This window comes from Patella vulgata, chromosome 2 (genome assembly GCF_932274485.2).
Source record: "Patella vulgata chromosome 2, xgPatVulg1.2, whole genome shotgun sequence".
Taxonomy (NCBI): domain Eukaryota; kingdom Metazoa; phylum Mollusca; class Gastropoda; family Patellidae; genus Patella; species Patella vulgata.
The window spans coordinates 18,416,405-18,435,324 of NC_065880.2; the positions used below are offsets into that span (position 1 = coordinate 18,416,405).

General features: G+C 35.0%; 2 protein-coding genes across 4 annotated transcripts; one reads left to right on the top strand and one right to left on the bottom strand.

The window, feature by feature from the left end:
- Positions 1-254: 254 nt before the first annotated feature.
- LOC126812513 (ATP-dependent RNA helicase DDX18) lies at positions 255-9,449 on the bottom strand. The gene is made up of 12 exons (XM_050538935.2): positions 9,325-9,449; positions 8,454-8,531; positions 8,122-8,202; positions 7,523-7,688; positions 6,408-6,708; positions 5,917-6,031; positions 5,176-5,315; positions 4,071-4,232; positions 3,573-3,725; positions 2,642-2,812; positions 1,624-1,798; positions 255-897 (listed from the first exon to the last, which is right to left on the bottom strand). Exons 1-12 carry the CDS (start codon positions 9,341-9,343, stop codon positions 887-889), a joined length of 1,572 nt encoding a protein of 523 aa, XP_050394892.1. The 5' UTR covers positions 9,344-9,449; the 3' UTR covers positions 255-886.
- LOC126812511 (uncharacterized) lies at positions 8,028-18,662 on the top strand. Of its 3 annotated transcripts, none has more exons than XM_056099021.1 (12): positions 8,028-8,099; positions 10,838-11,144; positions 11,473-11,632; positions 11,790-11,960; positions 13,030-13,121; positions 13,449-13,672; positions 14,677-14,933; positions 15,073-15,304; positions 15,431-15,520; positions 16,186-16,400; positions 17,790-18,168; positions 18,533-18,662. In XM_056099021.1, the coding sequence occupies exons 2-12, from the start codon at positions 10,855-10,857 to the stop codon at positions 18,646-18,648; spliced, it is 2,226 nt and encodes a 741-aa protein (XP_055954996.1). In that variant the 5' UTR covers positions 8,028-8,099; positions 10,838-10,854; the 3' UTR covers positions 18,649-18,662. The 3 variants fall into 3 exon arrangements, with proteins under 3 accessions (XP_055954996.1, XP_055954997.1, XP_050394891.1); XM_056099022.1 differs by lacking the exon at positions 8,028-8,099 and adding an exon at positions 9,604-9,626; XM_050538934.1 differs by lacking the exon at positions 8,028-8,099 and adding an exon at positions 9,669-9,818.
- Positions 18,663-18,920: the final 258 nt, after the last annotated feature.

The following is an 18,920-nucleotide window of genomic DNA, read 5'->3' on the forward strand; positions in this document are numbered from 1 at the left end:
AAAAATAGTTAATATTCACCAAATCCTGGCAGAAAATGTCGATTATAAACCTTTTAATCAGTTCTAGACCAAAAATTACACCAAATATAGACTTGGGGAAAATGGGGGAGAGAAAAGGTAAAGAGTTTATCAAAAAACACGTATCACTACATTCGTACTTAGTAGACCAAATTATTCCCCTATCCACATATTACCTTTTTTGTATTGGAAACAGTCAATAAATAAATACGAGTCAACAACACAAAAGATACAGATCCTTGTATATTTAATAGACATCTCAAATTGCAATAAAACATGTTAACATAATAGACGCTGTAATGTTACATTATTAACTCAACATAATGGACACTGTAATGATACATTATTAACATAATGGAAACTGTAATGATACATTATTAACTCAACATAATGGACACTGTAATGATACATTATTAACTCAACATAATGGACACTGTAATGATACATTATTAACTCAACATAATGGACACTGTAATAATACATTATTAACATAATGGACACTGTAATGATACATTATTAACATAATGGACATTGCAATGATACATTATTAACTCAACATAATGGACCCTGTAATGATACATTATTAACTCAACTAATGGACACTGCAATGATACATTAACTAATGAAAACTTCAATAATGAGAGTGGTTTCTGACGATAAAGTTGTGAGAAGAAACTAAAGTCATTTAAACCAGCCTTTTACTTTGAAAAGATAACTGATTTATTACTGATACTGGATATATAGGTGGCTTAGTTTCAGCTGTTGTCATTTCTTTGATTCAATTAATATCCATGTTAGTAGTGAACATCTATTTGGAAAATAGATCCATGATCCTCTGTACACACCCTCAAACTTGATACCACAACGTTTATCTCACAAGTAAACTAGTTAAAGAAAGTAAAGTAAAAAAAAAGTGAAAAATATACTCACTCAAGTTTCATTTCTTGTGCTATCAACCTTATCTTCTTACAATGAAAAAATACAGCAATATTAAAAGTTAGGTTGCTAAGCCAACAAACATAGTGGTATGCTCATCTGAGCTGTCCACTAAAGTTATTGCATTGTGAACATTTAGGTAAATAAAAAGCAAAATCTTTATACTGAATCACTGGTGTATTGAAAAGAAATGCACCATATGCAACAACAGAAATTGTTAATATCCGATAGGATTCGTAGTGTCAAAAATCAGAACAATGCTATAAATGACAAAATGTGCCCTATGTTGTTAATTTTATCTAGACAGCAACATTTTCCCCTATCCTTCTTCAAATTCCAATTCTCAAGGATTCTTTTACATAAATGCTAATGGGTACAAGTATGGAACTTTGGTTTTTTTCCTATGACTAGATGATTTTATTTTTCAATTTTGTGGAGAGAATCAATTCTCTCTTTGTGAGCATTAATAGATAGATGGTTGAGTTATCAAAATAGATAGATGGTTGAATCTATCTTGAACCCAAAAAAATATGGTTCTGTTTATGTCATGGTCGGCTATTCTGTGATGTTATCTGTTTGATCATAATACTTATTGGAAATGTTTCCAAAATCCATGAAGTCGTTATTATCATCGCAGTATTGTGGACACTGATTTTTTAAAAAGGATATCTGCTTTGACTGGTGGATTTGTGAGACCAAATGCAAGACCTGTTTTTAATTGATCTAGGTTTTTAATGTCAAATATTTTCTTTAAGCTGGTAGCCCTGTAACCACGGAAATAACATTTATATGCTGATTTAGCCAACTTCATTAATTCATGACTTGATGATACCATTTCCACAATCTGAAAAAATATATTTCTAATATCAATCTTTATTCATATACTTTAAAAAACAAGAAATAATAGACAGGGCTTATCAGGCCTTATACACTCAATGTTAACTATTCTTGTTAAGTATGTTTTAAAAAATCTGACTATGTTTTTTAAAAATTCTGTACAAGGAGAACTCTGTAATGTATTGTTAACATAAGCTTTAAAAATATCCCTAAAGAGCCAAGCCACAAAGATGTGGGACCCCAAGATTCTTTCTAAGCAAATTGATCATCTCAAACATGTCTTCACAAACTTCAACGGTTATCTAGTGAAATTTGTCAAAAACACCTCAACAAGATACTGTTAATTAGTGCCAGCTCAGCTAAATCAAGAACTCCAACTAGTCGAAACCTCGCTCAGTAAAAAGCAGTAATTATATTGCAATAGAATTGTGACCTGTGCATTTCATGTTCAATTAATGCCATTGAAACAATTTAGCAAAGGAAGGCACTATAGATATAATTATTTGCATTACCAACAGAACCACTGCCTACCATGGTACTTAAAGTGGCAAGTAGAGAACTGCAATCTGATGTGTCTATTCTTGCCCCTCAACAAACTATGTTAATTTATTTATGCAAATTTATTCATGTTAACAAGATACCATGATATTTAAAGTGAACAAGTAGATAGCTGGGAGTGCAGATCATAAAAGCTGATTCTACTGTAATCTGTATTATCTAAACCCTATTTTGTGTAAATGTGAGTTAGTCATGTTATCAAGGTGTCAGTAAATAATTTGATGCTGTGAGATTCAAATATTTTGGTATTACAAAAAGGGGTTTTAGAATGATGTCAATATATTATATATACCTGCGGTGTTATATCAACAACTTTATCCCAGGAAAACTCAAACTCTGTGACTATAATTTTAGCTTGTTTTAGAAGAAAGAGGAATTCTTTTTCACAGGGTAATAGAAATATAAGAGCTTGACCTGTTGTACCTTCTCCTCTAGCTGTTCTTCCAACACGATGTATATATTCCTGAAGTTATTTATTAAAATATAAAGATTACATCCAAATTAGCATATGAACACTCTGAGATAGAAAAAATATATTAGTATTTTTAATCTCATTCACGTAGCTTCACACTTGATAATGTGAAATGAAAAGTGGTTAAACGTCTTCTCCGATTGGGCTAATGAAGATGGACATATGCCATGCAGTGTGCTATGAGGGAAATTATGTCTGGACATATGACTATCCAAATGACTATATGTTGTCCTACACCACTGACAAGGGGAAGCACGGTGTAAAATCCAGATTAACTTTCTTGGCCAATACCGGAATTGACCTCAAGACCTCCCCTCACTTACTTACCGCATCTCTCTCTCACACACAATCAATAATATTAACTTTGATAATAACAATGTGAGATAATAATTGACATCTATTTCATGTATTCTGTCATCATGATGTCAAGGTTTACAACAAGTATTTGATACCATGACTGCATTAGCCTACTATACTATACATTCGTACATTGTGTTGAAAAATGTTTATGAAAGGTTAAAGATATATCTGAATTTTAAGAATGAAAAAAATGTTTGTGACAGTCGCCTTTATTGTCCAAAACCTTTGGTTTGTAAGGAGTGATATCTGTGACAGGTATGTTTAGTGAGATTTGAGAAGCATTAAAAAGTTGCATTCTAATAACTTCTATGATTGAATAAAGTTGGCTAATGGAGTCAAAATATCAGATGAATATTAAAATATCTTAACATTGTGAAGACAATCTACTTACCTTGTGATCATCTGGTGGGTCATATTGGATAATCCAGTCTACATGAGGTATATCCAGACCTCTAGCAGCTACATCAGTACACAGTAAAATATGTTGTTTAGCTTGTATAAAAGTATTAAATACAGTTGTACGTTTATTCTGTTTCATTTTACCCTGTAACAATAAATAAATAACTAATAATTGTTCAAAGAACTAATAAAAATGATAAGCTTTTAGGCAAAGAAACATACACAACAACAAGTTGTTGGAGCAGTAGAATCATATAGGCTGTCTATACGGAATGATGACTTTTGTTCCTAGAGGGTATATTATATTTCACAGTCATCAAGGGCAATAACTCTTTAATAATGAACTGATACAGATAAATTTCAGACAGATCAAATGATAAATTATTTTAATCAAGGGCAATAACTCTCCAAGATACCGGAAATTGCATATACGTCTTACTAATCTGAACAAAGCATATGAATATCAATTGCGTGTCATTATCATACTTACAAATATTCCTGACACAGGTAATCCAATTTTATTGAAGATTACTTCATAATACTTTACAGATTTAAACGTTTTAAAAAACACCATTATCTTCTTGTCTTTGTTTTTCTTTAAAAATGTGAATAAAAGTAAAAACTTTTTCTCAGGTGGATAAAAAACATAACCCTGGAAAAAAATTCAAAGATGGAATCTGACAATAGTCACAACTGTTGTTATCTGAACTGATGTGGCATCTTCAAAATAACAGCAATATTAATTAATAACCTTAAGATAAGTTTATTAAATTTTCTGTTATTAATATCACTAGCACATTCTTTTCTTTTTTTATTCACCTAATTAAAATTCCTTAAAATTATGCAAAATTTTGATAGCCAACACATAAGCTTTCGGAGGTTTCGCACACCATGGTCTTATGAAATATGCATTCAGTTACAACGTTTAAGTAGCTACATGTAGATAAGTTGAAATTGTTATGAGTGTAGTCATAGACACAATCTGGTTAAAACACAGATCCTATTTCGTTTCGTTTTTATAGTTCAACATGTTGTTTTACTTGTCTTTACTACACTTGGATCTGGAAGAGTTGTTATTTAACTCGTGTTCTGAATGGTGTCAGGGATAAGCCAATGAAACGGTCTGTTACGGCGAGCTTCAGGCGTGTTTTTCACGGAACTGTGGGTAATCCACTAGTAACATCAATGCTGATTGGTTAATCAAATGTCTGACGTCATAGGGTCATAAGTCGGTCTTTTGACCCCTGACGTGACCTATCGCTATAACTTGTCAGATCTTCATGTAGTGTAGGCCATTGAAAGTATAAAAAACGAAGTGAAATATAGATCTGTATTTAAATCAGATTGTCATAGACACAACCTATCATCAAAGCTTGTTCATTAATGAATATTCATACGAATACCGAATACTAATTAATGAAGTTATTGTCATGCTTTCCAGTGATCTGAGCTAGAGAGTAACATCCACTGTCGACCAGTTTGCAAATTATTATCAATACAATTGTGCTTTATTTTACTAAAAATATTTAAACTTTTGGTGTATATTGCTGTCCATATATATCATTATAAGTCAATATATATGTGTTATTATTTACCTGTTGTAATCCAGCTACTGTAGCTGATTTCTTCTCATCATCAACACCAACATATACCGGTTTCTCTTTCAATGATATCCGTGCTAAATCTTCAGTTTTAGTTGTTGGTGTAGCAGAAAATAATGCTGTCTGTCTTTTCTCTGTTGATAGAAAATTAATTCTATGGGCACTGTTTGATATGTGCATAAAGCAGATTTTACTTTGAAATGATGCACTATATACATACAACACTTATTGTTATTATTATAATTCTACAATAGTGAGAGATATGGGGTTTAACGTCCACTTGACACAAACTAGGTCATTTTGGGACTAACGCATGGTTCAATTTTATTTCAATAATTCGCTTGCGTGTAGGTCATTTTGGGACTAACGCATGGTTCAATTTTATTTCAATAATTCGCTTGCGTGTAGGGGTTTTTGGCAGTGGGAGGAAACTGGACGCCCCAGAGAAAACCTTCGAGGTTGGACAGACGACCCTACTCCTCGTCATGTACAACCGGGGAATTGAAACCATGCCAGTTGACTCAATGACAGACCTCATAATACAACATGTATGTGCTAACCATTCGGCCATCCAACCCCCCTCTACAATAGTCATCAAAGATCCTTATTCTCCAAAATTTCTTTTTTTAATCCAAATATTTATACAGTAATGAAATTAATTTACAAAATACTGTTCAAAATATATTGATCTTATATTTGATAGAACTCAGTTAATGGTGAAAATATTCAACTTACTAGGTAATATAGCAACAATTTGTTTTAATTGAACTTCGAAACCCATATCTAATAATCTATCAGCTTCATCTATTACTAACATCTTTAGATTAGTAAACACAAAGCCTTCTGTATTCTGAAATTTATAAATAAAATAAATATATAAACAGGATTTGACTACCATATACCTTGTTGGTCATGTGTAGGCATTTAATTTTCCCTTCCCTCATCATCCTGAGGATCAAAGATGTCCAGCCTTCACCATATGTCCCCTTTAAAAAGCCTAACAATTACTGACTGCACGTTTGAGCTGAAGGCTGAATGTCAGCTCATCATGTCTTTAATTCCGATCCCTTTTCTTACATTCCAGTCTAACCAACAGGTAAATAGTCCATGGCAAATTACATCCCAATATAACAGTAATTTAAGATGAACATAACCTAATTTGTCCTTTTCAGTGGTTATGTGTATGAGGAGAACTATGTGTATGAGGAGATGAGGAGACTGCTTACCCTTAAATGATCTAACAATCTGCCTGGTGTTGCTACGATGATATTTAATCCTGACCGAACACTTTTAGCATCTGCATCTTTTTTTGTCCCCCCTATAACAAGTCCATGTGTTAAACTGTGATATTTAAGTAATTTTGATAAAACTTCACCACTTTGTATAGCTAATTCTCTAGTAGGTGATAATACTATACACCCTGTACCATGTTCTGGTTTAAATTTATGGTGACATAACAGTTCTATAGCCGGTATTAAAAACGCTAATGTTTTCCCACTTCCAGTTTTAGCTGCTCCATTCACATCACTAAAAAAAATATTAATGAATTTTAAAAATTAGATATTTTGTGTGAGCTTTAAAAACACAGAGGCTCTGGCGAATCTGAAGTGTATGAGGGGTGGAGTTTAGAGATTCCTCCAAAGACCAATCATCTATGTTCGTATGCATTTCTTTCTTTGTTGGAGAACCAAATTGACATAAGAAATTTCCGTTCCACTGTAAAAAAATTGTAGAAAGGTGTATCCTTGGCCAAGAAAACAAAATGGCCAACAAATAATTACAGTAATGTATTGTCATTATACAGTAAAACCAGCGGAAATGAAATGAAGTTTAACGTCCTACTGTTCTGCTCCGACTGGGCTAAAGAAGGCGGGCATATGCCATAGAGTGTGTTATGAGGAAAATTTTGTCTCGGCAGCGGCACTACGGCCTACTCTTATATCGAATTCCACCTGCCAAGGGATCTTTTACGTGCATGCCAATGTATACACGGGACCTCAGTTTTTCATACTATCCGAACAACAAGACAGCTGTCCTTGTCAGGCCCTCCGTCTTGCACCACTTGACAAGGGGAAACCACGCCAGAAATAAAACCAGCAGATTCGTCAGTATAGTAAATAATCACTTGATGGTATGGCTGTATGTACAAATGAATTTCACATTCAGTTTGAACTAAAAGTGTAACAGAAATTACATTTGTTTCCCTAAGTCAAATCCACTATAACGTGAGAAAAATAAGAGTCATTAGAACAATAGACACAATCTCAGAAAGGACTGATTTATAATATTTGATATCAACATATAAAATTTGTCTGTATGATCTAGAAAGTAATAGTTTTACCTTCCTAATAAGAGATGGGGTATAGATTTAGCTTGTATATCTGTTAAATGTATAAAACCCAAGTCTTTAATTGCCATTAATGTTTCTGGTGCTATTTTATCTGATAACATATTAAATGTTATATCTGCTAATATACTACTCGCTTCACCACTGCATTCACCAGTTTCTGAAAACAGTACAGAATCATTACAATTAAAGCTATAACGTGATTAGAAAGGTGGAGAAAGGTCTAGAGTTATCGGCATTGGAATGATTGAATAAAATGTGGTTCAACATCCATCTTGTCTGCACCAACAAGGCTAACAATGACGGAAAAGTGTGGTGTATTTTGATTTGAGGGAAATTTGTCTTTGACAGCGATGCTACAGCCTACTCTTATTTGATTTGCAACTAAAAGGATATCTTAAACTGTTCATGACACCACTGGTTTTTTTTATACAATCTGACAATAATAGATGCTCTCCCTTGTCAGGCTCTCTGTACTGCACCACTGACAAAGAAAAAGAAAATCAACTCAGGACCTACTCCCTAGCCTAAAGTGGATGGACAAACAACTGAGTGTAGGTGTATAGATGTGGTATGATCAACTATACTAATACCTTGTACATTTTTACTTTTAAATTCATCACTATCAGAATCATCATCCATTGATACAAGTTTTGGTTGTTTAGCTTCCATCTCTAAAAATATAGGACAACACTATTTACATAAATCATGAAAGACATACATGACTACAACTAAACATATCCAAAAAGCTCTTTTACTAAATATAATAACCTAATTAGAAAAGAGGTAAGTAATCTTCAGAATATTGAGAAAAAAAAACTGTGACAAAAATCATTGATAATTACCATACCATATTTCTTATGTACTTGAGCAGTGGGCATGGGTACATCATTTGCAGAAGAGCTATATGTGTGGTCATGCTTACCCATTAATCCTTGTCTTTTTTCCTTATTTCTTCTTTTACGATTCTTATTTTTAATACTTTTTTGTTGTCTTTTAAAATCTGCAACAGAAAATGATAACTGTTTAAGATTATTGACTTTCGATAGACTTCCACCCAAGCTATTTGAAATTAAGATAAAATACGAGGGCCGGCTGAAAAGTTTGAAAGACCTGTACAAAGTCGATGTTTTCCATTTATTTTTGCCAACTATGTTCAAAGATCTGGATGCCAGTCAGTAATGAAATTTTTTTCAGCCACCTTAAAAAAGTCATTCACAGCCGACATGATGTCATCATTACCAGGCAAATGGCACGCTACTAGATGTTGACCAATCTGGAAAATATCTGTCCATGTTTATACCCACGATTCTAACCCTAACCCTTCAGAATAGTTTTATATATATAGCCACAATCCACCGTTGTTACAGCTTCAATTTGTACGTTTGACATGTAATTTATAAAGCTAACATGAACCCTAACCCTAACCCTAGAGAAAATTATTTTCCAGATCGTACAATGATCTAGTATTATTCAGGCAAATGACGACCAGCTGCCGAGAGCTGGTTCTTATTTTATTTTTGGAAACAGATCTCATCAATGGTTACAAATCTGACACGTTTTTAATCTGGAATCATGGCAAGAGCTTTGGCCCCCATCTTACAGAAACTTTTTTCATTCCTCAATAATTCGCTTGCGCGTAGGGGTCTTTAGCAGTGGGAGGACCCGGAGGTGACCCACAAGGTTCCAGGATAACAGACAGAGTCCGATAAGAATCTAAATCCGTTACTAAACTAACTATAATCAACCCATTTACTGGTTTGCGTCATATATCAATATAATTTACTACTTCTCACCACTGTTATCCGAAGACATGTTTAAGACTTTAATTATCACATGATAATGTTGAGTAAAAACATTCAGAAATTTTTGTTTACGCCAAGCTGCATGTTGAAAGTCAATAAATTAAAAGTATTACTTCCGATATTTAAAAAAATCCATTTGAATTATGCCCCCTTGTAGCTTCGTTCAACATGCCTCTGCATGTTCACAGGGGCTTGATACAGCTCAGAGCTAAATGTACTTTTTATCGGGCACACTCGAACAAATCTTTTATAGGTCTAAATTGGCACGACAAACAAACCCGCTTACGTACCAGGTAGACAGAGACACATGCAATGACATGGCCTATTAATACGGAGGCATCAGACCCCTATGTTTTTAGTGAACTCGACGGAGGACAACGTTTGATATTATTGAATATAGCCTATAGGCCATTGGTATAAATATGGTTTTGCTGTAGGCACAGTAGCCTACTACTTACACATATTCCATTCCAAAGAGACTTGAGGTTAAATGTTGCTTAATACACATGTTTATTTCATCTATGTCTTGACAAATAATAGGAAACTATATTTATTGTTAGGGGCGTATAGCCTATCCGATGACATGTTGATTGTTGAATTAAGATTGAGTAGCCTTTATATGATTGCGGCCCCATTGTATCCATGTATAATCTTCTTACAACATACAAAACTAAGTAAAAATTTCAGGTGAAATTAAAGTATATGCCCCCGTAATCAAACAAGGAGCCCATGTGAACATTTCGACACCGAGGCATTGGTTCGATCTGGCTTAGCTTGGAGGTTTTTGTTTTTCTAAATCTCACAATAATCTTTAATTTTATTTAACTCGCCATAACTTAATTAACCATTCATAAGGATATACCGTACATCACATAGTAAGAATTATGAATTGATATCCTGTAGGCTTTGGTGAATATTTTATTTGGAGCAACATTCTGTTTAACCTAGAACCACATATTTATAAAAGCCTACAAAACAGCCATATCGACCTAATTACAAAGGTCAACAAATTGCCAGTGTAGCACACGTAGTAAAGAATTGTTTTAGCAACTGCATCTAATTTATGAACTTTCTATTCTTGGAACACCTTTGCACAGGTGGCACTCACATGACCCAGCTTCCCCCTCCATCCTCTTTCCGGGCCACACATTTAAATTAGTAGGACTATTTTGGATTTCTGTTCAGGTTGCATATCTTCTCTATAAATATTTTTTCAATTGTTCCATGATTTTCCATCATTACTTTGGCCCGTGTCTTGGTTTACGTGTCTCCTACATTTACAAAATTAGCATTTGAAAGCCATTTAACATATCGTTAACGAATGAGATTTGTAACCTTCAGAGATTACACTATATCGATAAAAATTGGGTCGATTTTATTAATAAGATAAAATCATTTACCAACCACAAAACATGAAGAAATCTGATAAGATTGTGAAGGTTATTATCTCTTCCAAATTATATGAATATAACTTTATCTGTTATCTTATGTCTGCATTCTGTAGCCGGTGTTTGTGCTAGGATGAAGGTCTGTTTGGTTGTGTTTGTGGTGTCCCTAGCTTTAGGCTATGGGTTTCCGGACTTCCCCTTCTATAACGTATCTTTAACGTGGGAAGAAAGGGTTGATGATTTAGTTAGTAGATTGACGATACCTGAAATGATGGGCCAAATGTCAAAGGGAACAGGCGGGACTGATGCGATCCCTAGACTTGGTATTCAACCCTATGAATGGTGGACGGAATGCCTGAGAGGAGATGTACAAGGTGGCGGAACTGGTTATGCTGAAGCGCTTGGTCTGGCTGCAGCCTTCAGGTAAGAAAAACTGTCATGCTTCCTCCTTATGAAGTTTGATTTTTTTCCTTGCCGCTTTTGAACAGCGAATAAAAAGTAGGATAGATTCCAAACCTAATGGCTGCTCTGGATGTCATCAATGTCGCGTGGTTGGGATAAAAATCTTTATTCACTGTGCCCACACACCACTTCATCTTTGCAAAGATCCAAAAGAACCTTAGGATTTTCAAACACAGATACGCCATTAGGAAAATGACGTTGAAAACGTTTCCTTAATACACTTATCAGTGTTAAACATCTATCAAAATCATTTCCAATACATTTTTTTATGTTTCATCTATTACCTCAGTACCCAGTTAATATATGATGTAGCTAGAGCAACAGCTATAGAGGTTAGAGCTCAGAATACTATCTTCAGTCAGGAAGGAAAATATGGTCTCGGTACCGGACTTAGCTGTTTCTCTCCTGTGATCAACATAATGAGAGATTCGCGATGGGGTCGAAACGAAGTAAGTAATTATTTTGTCTCCGGCAGAAAAGATTCATTGATTTGATTTAATATTTTACCCGAACAACAAAGTTAAGCACCAAAAATAGTTGCGCCGGCTGCTTTAAAGATATCAATGTCGTTGTTGTTTTTTTCAAATAAACATTTTTAATGTACAGGAAACCTATGGAGAAGATCCTTATTTTAGTGGTGAATATGCTGCAGCTTTTGTACAAGGTCTACAAGGTGACCACCCACGATATCTTTTAACCAGTGCTGGATGTAAACATTTTGATGCGTATGCTGGTCCAGAGTCCATTCCTGTATCTAGATTCGGATTTGATGCCGAGGTAATTGATTCAAACAATGTCGCTCAGGAAATTTTAAGCAAATTAAATTAGAACACCCGCATTAGCCCTAATGTGTAAATAGACTGGAAAAGGTTACACCCTGAATATAGTTTAAATTTGCACCTACGGAATAAAACACCGTGGTTTGCGTCACTGTCTTTGTCGAAGACATGTTCTTTAATCATGCTTTATCTTTTGAATAGTTTTGATGATAAAAATATGATCTGTAGCAAGATGGATGATTATCAGAAGCTGATGTGTTTGTTGAGTATTTTGAATTAAAAGTTTCGATTGCAGGTAGATTGAGAGTAGGCGTACGAGCCAAGGGGGCAGGGGAAGGAAGCTCCTAACACGGTAAACTATGCCGTCTGTAAACGGGAATTTTTTCGGGCATTTAAATTCTGTCGTATGCGTATGTGATAGTCGACCTTACATCACGTTGTTATTAGATTATGGATCCTGTGCAAGAATTGGCACCCTTGAATGATATATGTATTGGCTGTGACATGTTAGCAGCTGTGTTTTATATGGACCATGTAATTAGCAGCTGATGTCTACCAGGGTATACGTGCACACGTACCACTATGACATATTGGTACATTGTAGTGTTTCTTAATAATTAAAGAGGATCTACACCGATTAACAAACCCCGTTCCATCACAGCAAGCTATTTTAAGTCAGTAGACGTATACGATTGATAACGACTTTTCACAAGAATCAATCAACAGATGCACATATGACGCACCAAGGATCAAAGTCGTAGAATTGTTAGAATTCGTGTACAAACGTTCTGATTCGTCAAACATTGGTTTTAGTATATACGATATATTCTCTTGGAGAACAGGATTTCCCTCGGATCATCTTTACATTAAAAAAAAATCGAGGGGATAATTAGCTCGGCGTGGAATGATGTTAATCTCAAATTCAGTTGCTTTCTATTCGTAAAACGGGTAAAACCTTACACACGTAAATACAAAAGTTCTGCTGCTTCCATATAAAAGAATACACACCGAGATTCCACTCAAAGCTATATCTATCCCATCGTTAAGGTCTTTTTCTCTACCTATAGGTTTCAATAAGAGATTGGAGAACAACGTTTTTACCAGCTTTTAGATCCTGTGTTAAAGCAGGAACTTATAATATTATGTGTAGTTACAACAGGTAATACTGCATTTATTAACATTCATCATATTTTATAATATCAGACCCCAAAATAATACCCGTGGTTATGTTTACTTGGCCCCCAAAATATGGTCATTGAGAAAAAAAAGTCTTTGGCTTAAAAATATAAGGTTGGTAGTGAAGCTATCTTTGTTGTTGCTGGTGCAATTTTCTTCTTGATGTTTCAAATTCTTCAAATTTTAGCCAATACATATCCAAATGGGATTTCTTCCATTACTAGAATTGCTATTAGACTACTATGTCGCGTTGTATATATGGAACTTGATTTTGAATAACCGTTATTACTATATGTTTTCATGTTGACAGAATTAATGGTATACCAGCCTGTGCTAACAAGGAATTGTTGATTGATATATTAAGAGAAGAATGGGGATTCAAGGGTTACGTTATAAGTGACGACGGAGCCATTGAAAACATCATAACCCATCACCACTATCTGAATAATAGTGTCGACACAGTAGCTGCCTGTATCAATGCTGGTTGTAATATTGAATTAGGACCACACGGCAACAATGTATACGATTCAATGGGTAGGTTCCTATCTAATTAAACATACATTATGCTAAGAGCTAAATCTGCCCAATGCAGGCGTTTCTTTAGGCCTGAAATGTTATCTAAATTATTTAATTAATTAGACATGAATTAACTTATCCAGACCATAATCTGCGATATTTACTGGATTAGAACCCGGTCTGCTGCTTCTGATTAAATCAAAAAATGGATAATAGAGACAATGTTTTTTTTTATCGTACCTACTTTAGTAATAATGATCGAGGCTAGGCCCAAAATTCAATCGCTAAACACTCGGTTCAGGCTGGATCAATTTGACTGACATTTTCAGCAAATTCCCATTACATTATCTAGTTTTTAACTATTATAGTTAGACCTGTAGTGTAAGCATAAAAAGAAACGAACGTATTGTTTAGATTTAAAAGACTCGACAAGCCCGTTATTGCTAAAAATACAGTAGCTGTGCTAGAACTTAATTTGATAGTGGCTACTGGGGCCATTATCACCTGGTAAGGAACAGTGGTCCGACATCTGGATTGGACGAAAATTGAGGTCCCGTGTATACATTGTCGTGAAATAAGAGAAGACATATGTAGATGTAAATTGAAGAATAATAAACGTTACGCCGATACTGAGAGTTATTCTGCAGTCTATATATCGGGTGGCCCAGAACAAAACCCAAATCGGGTGGAATAACCCAGAAGATAATGTACCTGTCCTATATCATTAACATTCCGTACAATATGGATGTACCACACCTTAAGTCCAAATTGCAGGTCCACGGGTCAAATAGTGTTAACGTAGTACGAGTTCTAGAGAATAATATCAAATCATGTTTTGCCAGACACAATCACTTTTTGAATAGTGCACTCGTTTTTTTTCTGGGCCACCTGATATAATCTGTTCAAGGTTAGCAAGCACACTTATCTTCAATAATACTGATTAAAGAACCTGCTAATGTAAGGCAATATTAAATAATAAATCACGAACCCTTAATATTTGGTTTAATGAAAATTATATTTAGGTGATGCTATATCCCAAGGAAAGATTCTGGAATCAAGAGTACGAGAATTAATGAAACCTGTTTGGTATACGAGAATGAGATTAGGTGAATTTGATCCACCAGAAATGAATCCTTACAAGCAGTTGAATGCATCATCAGTTGTACAGAGTCCAGAACACAGACAACTCGCTATACAAACAGCTATGAAAACCTTAGTTCTTCTGAAGAACGACAATAACTTTCTACCCGTAGGAACAGCATTCACTGATAAATTGGCAGTAAGTCGATGATAAACCACAAAACTACTTAAATGAAAATATTACTTTACTCATATGACCCGTGGCTAAATTCTGAAACTAATTGTGCGATTTTGTTTAATTGTGTGATTAATCTGAGTTTTCTCTCCGTTCGTTTTAGATTGTTGGTCCGGCAGCGAACAATACAGCTGTTCAGACGGGTAATTACTCCCCCAGAGTGGATCCTCGTTATACCACTACACCCTTGCAGAACCTCACTAGATTAGGTAAAAATGGCGATGTGCGGTTTAGTGATGGATGTAATGGTGATACCAGTTGTACTAATTATGACCAAGCTGGTATTATTAAAGCTGTGACTGGTGCCGATTTCGTCATTGTCTGCTTAGGTTTAGGTAAGAATAGAAACTTTTTATCCTCTAGATTAGGTACCAATATGTACCATTGCGGATTATTAATTAATTATTATTAAGCAGTGTCTGTTTTAAACCAATAACCTAATTTTTTTATCCTTGACTTAGGTAATGCAATAGAAAAAGAAGGTCATGATAGAGCTACAATAGATTTACCTGGAAAACAATTACAACTTTTACAAGATGCTGTTAATAATAGTAAGTTAATCATATTTTATACGCCCACATTTCAATGTCGTCACCCAGTCACCCTGTCCGTCTGTCCCGCGGTCCGCCCGCCAACAGTTGGCTTTTGAACGCGATAGATGCTACAGTTTTTATCATATTGTAGCCATGAGAGGACAAACCCTGTCGGTATCCAGCATTCCGTACCTTGTCAATCTGGAGTTAGCCCCCCCCCCCTCACCGCCGAATAAGTTGGGAACGCGATAGTTTTTAAACGGATCATTTTAAAAGTTATTATGAAGTATTGTGGCCATTACAGGACGAACCCTATCCATATTCAGTATTCTGCGGCTTTCAGTCCCAGAGTTATCCCCTTTTTGCCCAAATATATTAACATTGCTTCTATCTTTATAGATACTTACACTTGCGGAATCAAACATGTTCTAATGAAATCCCTTTTAAATTGTGTTATTGGATTGATTGGTGGAATAATTTGTTAATTTATAACTTTTTAAGGTCCAGCTAATTGTCCTGTTCTTCTTGTGCTTTCTACTAGCTGTGACCTTTCACCAGCAGGAACTGTCGTTTGCCAAACTGTAACCCTATTTTACATCACTGTCGTGATCAACTAGTGTTGATTTGGCAATTGTCTTAAAATATCTTTGGTGTGCATTTATATGTAAATGTTTTCTTTTAAGGTCCAGCTAATAGCCCTGTTCTTCTCATCTTATTTAATGCTGGACCTGTTGATATAACATGGGCTGATAGTAATCCTAGAGTTGTAGCTATTGTAGAAGCTTTTTATCCTTCACAAGCTACAGGATCAGCTTTATTCAATCTTCTTACAATGACTGGTCCCGATTCTGTTCCTGCTGCTAGACTACCGTTTACATGGCCCATGCATGAAAGTCAGGTAAGGATTCGCGAACTCAGGTAAGGCTTCATCGAAAGCCTATCATACATTAAAGATAAGTCAATTTGAACCCCCAAACCCATTAGTGCTTCTAACAGCAAGGGGAAAATGATGCACCTCGGATGCTTATTAAAGATACATATACCCATTGCGAGTCTTTCATTAGGCTTCAAACGTTATAGAAATTATCAATTAGACCTTTATTTACATAACAAACCCCAAATCAACTCTGTAGACCCTCGGATGGCTTGGATACAGCTTCGATTTAAACAATCGTCTATTTAATAATTAAATCATTAAATGGCTGACCTGGCTAACATTTATCGTTAATCACTGACATCACTACTGGAGACAAAAGATGAAAGGACTGACAATCGAGGGTACCGTAGGCATTGAGAATGTTAGTTTGTTACTTGATAATCGAAAATATGTGGGCGGAGTCGCGTCTGTCAATTAAACGACCGGCAATTCTCGGAGACAGTGCGGAGACAGTTGATGCCAATTTCTAGTTCAAACTTCTAAGAGTGATAATTTCGTTCAGAATAAAGTAATTTGACTGAAATTTTCAATATTTTCTTTTTTTGTCATCTATTTTTGAACTGTTATATCAAGAATGGCCAATTCTTTATTAAAATCTTCACTAATGTATCTTTAAGTCCGTAAAACATAGTATTTAATACTGTTGTATAGTTGATATCATAATCAATTTGTAACCTATTAACCTAATAATTCAATAGGTTATAGAGATATCAATTATACAACAGCATACATTACCAGGAGCAAAACGCGTGCCTCTACTTAAACATATTTGGGTGTGTGTGTGTGTGTGTGTGTGGTGGCGGGGGGGGGGGGCAAATGGTTACCGCGTCGCGTCGGATCAGAAGGTCTGCCATTGAGTCAAGTGGTGTGGTGTCAATTCCCCGCTTGTACATGACAAGGAGTAGGGTCGCCTTCCAACCTGGGTTTTCTCCGGGTCCTCCGACTTTCTCCCACTGCCAAATACCCCTTAGCATAAGCAAATTATTAAAATAGAATTAAACATATGTTAGTCTGGAAATGACCTAGTTTGTGTCGTGTGGACGTTAAACTCCATTTCTCCCTCTAACGCATATTTTTTGGACTATGGTTTCAGATTGAAGTTACCAGCCCATATGTTTAAAAATATCAAGTGCAGCACTGTTTTTCATATAATGAAAGTGATATCTGGGGTTTCCTAATAATTAAATATATGTTTCTTTCCGAATAGAGCAAGGTATTATTTTGACAAGATATTCATCACATTTCACTGAATGTTTGGATTCCAAATAAGCATATTGAATTGGGTATGCCTGTCTTCGTTGGCCCGGATGGTGCAGAAAAGTAGGACGTTAAATTTCATTTCACTTTCAGTTGCCACCAATGATGAACTATTCTATGGAAGGCCGAACATACCGCTACCTCAACTATGATCCACTTTATCCCTATGGTTACGGATTATCTTATACAAACTTTACTTATTCTAATCTACAATTTAGTCAGTCAGTGTTAGCAGGTAATGATGTAGAGGGAACAGTAGATATTTATAATAATGGTAAAATATCAGCTGATGAGGTTATTCAAGTTTATATCAACTGGCAAAATAGTCCAGAACCAACACCTAAACTACAATTAGTGGATTTTAAGAGACAACATATTATAGCTCAGAATAAAATAAGAGTAACATTTAGAGTTAAAGGTGAAAGTATGGCTGTGTGGATGGAAGATAACAGTGGATGGATGGTTTATCCAGGTATGTAAATCCATAGTATAAAGACTAGATTTTTAACCAAGGAATTAGTTGACTCAAAACCATTTATTATAACGTCTTCAGGAGTTTTGAATTGGTCCCGCCTATTTAAGTTAATGCGCCAATAATGTTCGGCACCATTATCCCCGAGGTATGTGCTTAGAGAGACAGCCAGAATTGTACGATGGAGGATGTATATCCTTGATTATTGAAAATAATTGCCAGTCTCCTTTAGACCAAATTTAAAATATACAATAGATACATAATATTTTTGTCCGACTTTAGAATATACGCTAGTTATAGAATGCACAAGATAGTGTTTTGTCTAGCTGACCCAAAGCTACGATATATCATATTTGTGTTTCAGGACAATATGGATTATTTGTTGGTGGTCAACAACCCAATCAGAAGAAATCTGTTGGTTCAAATGTTTTATCAGGAAACTTCAGTGTTACAGAAACTAAATTTTTAGGAAAATATTAAATAATTTTAAAATATTGTTAAATTTCTTGGCTTAACTATTTATAATAATCATCTCCCCATAAAACGGATTTCTCGAACCCACAGAGGTAAAATTTTGAATTTGTTTTAAAAAAAAACACAGTAAAAAGGATGTTAAGGAGGTGAATATATTAACTTAGATAGTTCACTGAAAGAACGTTTTGCCCTCGTGTTTAAGCTGGAAATGTATCAAGGTTTAAAACAGACCATTAAATCTATTACAGAGAAAATGTTGATGTCATTCAGTTGTGGTG

What these genes read in the sequence shown, in the direction of transcription:
- LOC126812513 (XM_050538935.2), bottom strand. An exon ending in TAAAAGTAAAAATGTACAAG is followed by an intron (nt 7,689 to 8,121) that starts GTATTAGTATAG and finishes TACTGTTTTCAG; the next exon opens with AAACTGGTGAATGCAGTGGT. An exon ending in AATTGTTGCTATATTACCTA is followed by an intron (nt 5,316 to 5,916) that starts GTAAGTTGAATA and finishes TTCTATCAACAG; the next exon opens with AGAAAAGACAGACAGCATTA.
- LOC126812511 (XM_056099021.1), top strand. Translation starts at nt 10,855, where the DNA reads ATGAAGGTCTGTTTGGTTGTGTTTGTGGTGTCCCTAGCTTTAGGCTAT. An exon ending in GATTCGGATTTGATGCCGAG is followed by an intron (nt 11,961 to 13,029) that starts GTAATTGATTCA and finishes CTCTACCTATAG; the next exon opens with GTTTCAATAAGAGATTGGAG. An exon ending in CATTGTCTGCTTAGGTTTAG is followed by an intron (nt 15,305 to 15,430) that starts GTAAGAATAGAA and finishes TCCTTGACTTAG; the next exon opens with GTAATGCAATAGAAAAAGAA.